The sequence below is a fragment of the Sinocyclocheilus rhinocerous genome, unplaced genomic scaffold, assembly GCF_001515625.1.
Source record: "Sinocyclocheilus rhinocerous isolate Xijiao unplaced genomic scaffold, SAMN03320098_v1.1 scaffold2043, whole genome shotgun sequence".
NCBI lineage: Eukaryota > Metazoa > Chordata > Actinopteri > Cypriniformes > Cyprinidae > Sinocyclocheilus > Sinocyclocheilus rhinocerous.
The window spans coordinates 420,952-426,497 of record NW_015652169.1 but is presented as its reverse complement, the minus strand read 5'-3'; the positions used below and the strand labels follow the sequence as shown (position 1 = coordinate 426,497).

The following is a 5,546-nucleotide window of genomic DNA, read 5'->3' as shown; positions in this document are numbered from 1 at the left end:
ATATATATATATATATATATATATATATATATATATATGTATAATAGTTCTACTATTTTCACACAGTTGCATTAAAAGTCAAACATTTAAATATTTGAATTCCATTGAATTAGAAAGACAATAAGAACCAAGTAGCATCTACAAACAAATGATGCTAGAGCTTCTCTCAGAATGAACTTTTGACTTTTAATCAACTGGAAGGTCATTGTAGTTCATCACATTAATTGTGGACAAATGAGTGTCCAAATAATTTTTGTCTTCATTTTGAACAATATAGCCTACAGTATCTAATGATAATTTCATTATTCTTTTTGCGAAATGCTAGATGTGATGTTAAATGTCTTTAATGCAAATAGACATTTTTAGTTTTTGAGTCACTGTATTCTCGTAAGTTAATCAAGATGCTATCATGCATTATTTGATAACGTTACGTTAGCTCATGTCCTTTTATAATGTTAATTATTGAGATAGATAGCCAGATCTTTATTTCACACCTCTACAGACTTGAGCAGAAAGCCCATGCTTTCATCTTTGTCTATGCAAAACATTGTCTTATAAAAGGTATATATTGTTAAATTAATTTGCTCAACAACGGTAGTAGTGAGGTAAACAATTTTATTGAAATCAAAATTCCAGAAGTTTCTTTAACAACATTTGAATATAAACTGTAAGCATCCACACTGTAAATCATCTTAAAAGCTAAATAAAACAACAAGTAGACAAACAAAAAATTATTAACTGTCAAACAAAAAATTAAGTGCCACATTAGTCCATCCTAGATCAGAACAACACACAGTTGTAATTTGCCCCAAATTTGGCATATTAAAAATGAGGCTTCAATAATATGAGGCACAGTTCACACTGTAAATCAACAAGAACTATTGAACTTAAAACTGACATTTTTATTCATTTCAAAGCTGATTATATTTAACAGTGCCTACACTCATTTCATGTGCTCTTTGACAGTCTAATATAATTTATTTAGAAGCTGTTTATTTAAGCCTACTGTACTGTGGTTAATGTTGTGCATGTAAAGCAGAGCGAGGTATTCAACAGTCAGACGTCATCTTCTCAGTCAGAGCTGATTGGCAAGTGCTGGGTGGGTCGAACACCCCAGGGTCACTAATGCCCACCTGAAGGTCAAAGAAGCGAGTGGACGTGGTCACGCTACTGTTTTTGGTGTATGTCTCCTGCACGGGATAGCAGTCCTTCAGAGTATACACACCAACCCAAGCTTCATCTGTGAAAGACAGAAAAAATGTGCAAAGTTCAGACCATGCAAATCAGGACAACATGGTATAAACATACTTATAATAAACATACTTTTGCGAGCTGGTTTCCGATCAGACCATTCTTGGACCTCGATCATGTCTCCAGGTCCTCCAATGAAGTACTGGTCCTCGTATGTGGAGTTCAGGGGAATATCATAAGGGTCCCAGGCCTCCGTCAGAGCGATCTTTGCACACTGCTTAGTAATTTCCTCAATTTGGAAAAGCACTCCACTCTTGAACAAGTAGATGTACTCAAAGAACCTCAAAGACAATTGCACAATGCAAATACCTTTAATACAAGCAAATTTTAGCTATTTAAAAATGTTTTTTATATTGATGTAGCTGTGTGTGTTAATTCTAATTTTGACAATAACACAATGGTAAACAACAGTTCAAGCAGTCATTATATTTTGCAGGGACCAAAATAAACTTAAATTTACTACTACTACTAATAATAAATAATAATAATAAATAATTAGCTAATTACTTGAGAAATAATTACTGACATTTTTTCGGAATCAAATCTGAATGATTTTATGCTTAAAAACAAGACAAAATATCTGCGGGGTATGAAAAATAAACTTGTTGCCTCTTTTAATAAAGTTTATATTTTTTCTTATCACATTGGCAGTTTTTTTTAAAGTCAATTAATCTTGAGAAAACGAGACTTTATATACCTTATGTCATTTTTCTTGTAAAGTATATATATATATATATATATATATATATATATATATTACCTAGACATTTTTAACCTAAATTATTACCTAAATTTGGTGTTGTTGTTGAATGACTAATATTACAATTATAAATGAATCTTGTTGTTGATTATGATGATAATAGTTAATTTTGATATATTTTTCAGAAAATAAGACTTTCTATATTGTCGTTTTTCTTCTCAACTACATTTGTATCGATTTAAGAATGCTTTAGATAAAAAACAAGACAAAAACATTGCTGAAGTGATAAGAACGCATATTAAAATCTATTTCATAGCATTTGATGAATTCGTACTTCTTACATGGTGTGTGTCCTGTCTTCTGCTCCAGGACCCTAATTCGCTGATTCTGCGCATCATAGGAGACCGCTGCCAGTGTGTTTCGTCCCGTGCCGTGATCATACTCAACGGTGCGACCCTCCCACTCTAACGGCGCCAGACAGGGCTGCGGCGCCGCCGCTACTGACGGAGGAAAGCCCAGACAAGGCACCATCGCGGATAATGAGAGTACTAGTGCAAAAACAACAAAGCCTGACATGTCTGTCTGTGTAAAGCTATAATTACATAATATTTAAATATTCACATAAATATTCAAGGGGCTGTGAGTGAAGAAGAGGATTTTCCAGAAAGTGTCTGCGCCGGTCCCTGATCCAAAATAACTACAACAGCACCCATGTCACAAACACGTCGGAAACACTGATTGGTCAGATATATCCAATCGCATGACAAACCTATGTAATTATTTTTCACTAGCTGAAAAAATTTTAAGATGGCTTTTTATTACTAACATGTATTCATAATAATATTATATAATTTATTAATAATTAAAATATTAAAGCGTATTATTTGTTTTAAATTTAATTGTTTTTGAATCATAAAAATTTCACCATAATAATACTGAGAATTTTAAATTATCAGTATAATAATAATAATAATAATAATAATAAATGTATTATGAATGTACTGTATCATTATTAATGTATAGTATTAATGTATACTATTTGCATATTTAATGCATTATTTACATTTTTGTTGTAAGGAACCATAAGAATTTACCATAATAATGCCACACAGTCAGTATAAATAATAGTTTATATGGCGGTAACTACAACAACAGCATATTTTATTTAGTTTACTTTTTTGTTCTTAATCTAGAAAATTAAGAACAATAACAACTTATCTCTGTGCACTGAAAGAATGAGTTACCTACAAATCGGACAACACAGACATCTTTGTATAGTCAGTATCAGGCGTATGTGCTGTTATTATTATAAACTATCTATTGCTGCCAATGCTTTTGACTTTAGTCTGCCTGTCTTTAATGTGAGTTTACTGTTGTTGTCGTTTTAATATGGCGAGTCACGTCCAACGTGTGTACTAAAATCTGGTTGAATCCGTTTAAAGAGACTGACAAAATGTCTGAATTGACAGAGACTCAGATTGAATCCAGTGATGATGAACTCCCAGAGGAGGTCGCCTTTGATGCATCCAAAAGTGCTGCTCTGAAGAGTGTTAAAGACGCAATGGAAGCAGCCAAAAGGTCTGTGAGTGAGTCCAGTGGCTTCAGACAGAGCACATGAGTGTATGCGGGGCAAACTTTTTTGTTTTTCACTTTGTTTTCAGAGAAAAGATCCTACTGAAGGAGAAGCGAAAAAAGAGACAACAGCTGTTTCAAGAACAAAAGGTACTGTCCTCAGGATGTCTACTACATTATTATTGCCAAGAAAAGCTTATACACTCTAAACGTAATTCACAGTAAATTGTGTATTTAACATGTCAAAATCTCATGAAATGTTATATCTGTTGTTTTTCAGAAGAGAAAACGTCTTCCTAAAGAGCTCTTAGAGGAATTTGATAAAGAACCCCAAAAGTAAGATCTCCAGCTAAATGGAAACCATTTATTATGTTTACATTTATCTTACTGAAAGGGTTCCACATGTACATATGGAAAATGTGTCTGATTTCAGTTTACCGGACAGCTACAAAGTAACGAGGATAAAGGATGAATCTGCGGCAAAATCATTGCAACAAAAGGCCATGGATTTCATTCAGTCCCGTCTTTATGGACCAGGAACCAAAAGAACAACCAGTAAGTTAATGCGTTGTGCTGTTCAGATCTTTCTTTTTACCAGATCTTGTAGACCAGTTGAATATTCAAAATACCTGTGTATATTTATCTTCAGATGCAGAGCTTCTATCCCTCAAAAAGAAACGGGGTGCGAGCAAAGGTGCAGCTGTGGAGTTTGTGAATAAAAAATTGGGTGAGTAGTGAGATTTTCATGTTTAGCAAGTACATTGTGTCCTCGATGTGTTTTGTAAAGCAACAGGCTGAGCTGTCTTTATTCATTTATAGGTGCTTCCCAAAAAGCCAGGATTGCAAGGTCCAACAAACGGTTTATACGCCAACAGAAACTGATTCCTTTATGAGATAAAACAGGAGAAAGAACTGCTGAATTATGAGAGTTCAACACATGAAAACTGTCACACCTGGAGGCGGCTTCCATCATCCTGCTGTTTTTGACCATGTGGATCATATTTTTCAAAAGGACGCCTTTAATTATTTTGTGCATTTTTCTTTAAACCTCATATAGTTAAAAAATATTAAACCTTATTATCAAATAAGATAGTAATTTAAAAAGAAGTGACTTAGCTTATATCTTGTGTACAAATTAAACTTAAATCGGAACATTTTTAATAGTGGCAGAAGCTGAATGTAAATTTAAGTGTGCATATTTACTCTACACGTCAATAAATGTAAACCTGATCTAAAGATGAACAATTAATGTGTCAGTTACTTTGTACATAAGATTAACTTCATTAAACTAAATGACTACGATGGCCAAGTTATGGTTACAGCATTTTACAAGGAAGCTAAAAGGAAAGTTCACCCAAAAATAAAAATTTCTGTCATTTACTCATGTTGTTCCCAACCCACAAGTCTTTGCTTAATCTTCAAAACACAAATTAAGATATTTTAAATAAAACCTGAGAGGTTTCTGTCCGTCCATTAAAAGTATAGGTAACCACAACTTATAAGATCCAAAAAGATTAAGGCATCATAAAACGATTTAATATGAATCAAGCAGTTTAGTCTTGTAAAGAAGAGATATATTTAATTCAGGCTTTAATTCACAAATGTACAGACAAACAAGCTTCCATGTTTGCTATATGTATGATGTGTTAATCATCATTTAGATGTAAATAAAAGCCTAAATTAAATATGGTTATTTAGACTGCAATCAAGGTAAAGACGATTGCAGTAGCGTACAGGAGTCGTACAGTACAGTAAGCACGCGTGAGTCCGTTATAATAATGCGTGTATGAGTGCTCTGACGCACTGATCACACATTGCATTTATGCACAGGCACAGACATTTCCGTACGTTCATGATAATGTTTTGATTTGTCATGTTTATGTTGCTGTGTTTAGTTATACTGAATGGATCCGTGTACTGTAGTAGATATATGCAGTCAGCAGGCGATTGGTTTAGTTTTTTTTTTGGCATCTCCATGTGGTCCTGTTCGGTATCGCAACTTGGCTTCTCTAAAATGTAAAAA

The 5,546-nt window shown here is 33.5% G+C and overlaps 2 protein-coding genes and 1 long non-coding RNA gene across 3 annotated transcripts; 2 read left to right on the top strand and 1 right to left on the bottom strand.

Moving 5' to 3' along the window:
- Positions 1–753: 753 nt before the first annotated feature.
- LOC107713986 (mammalian ependymin-related protein 1-like) lies at positions 754–2,625 on the bottom strand. Its single transcript, XM_016519676.1, has 3 exons — positions 2,293–2,625; positions 1,324–1,532; positions 754–1,240 (listed from the first exon to the last, which is right to left on the bottom strand). Coding segments are annotated over exons 1-3 (402 nt in total). The 5' UTR covers positions 2,295–2,625; the 3' UTR covers positions 754–1,049.
- A 459-nt stretch (positions 2,626–3,084) lies between these two features.
- On the top strand, positions 3,085–3,863 carry LOC107713966 (nucleolar protein 7-like). Its single transcript, XM_016519640.1, has 4 exons — positions 3,085–3,090; positions 3,318–3,529; positions 3,613–3,673; positions 3,804–3,863. The coding sequence occupies exons 1-4, from the start codon at positions 3,085–3,087 to the stop codon at positions 3,861–3,863; spliced, it is 339 nt and encodes a 112-aa protein (XP_016375126.1).
- An 80-nt stretch (positions 3,864–3,943) lies between these two features.
- LOC107713987 (uncharacterized) lies at positions 3,944–4,765 on the top strand. Its single transcript, XR_001636942.1, has 3 exons — positions 3,944–4,078; positions 4,173–4,250; positions 4,343–4,765. It is a non-coding gene; the product is annotated as an uncharacterized LOC107713987 (long non-coding RNA).
- Positions 4,766–5,546: the final 781 nt, after the last annotated feature.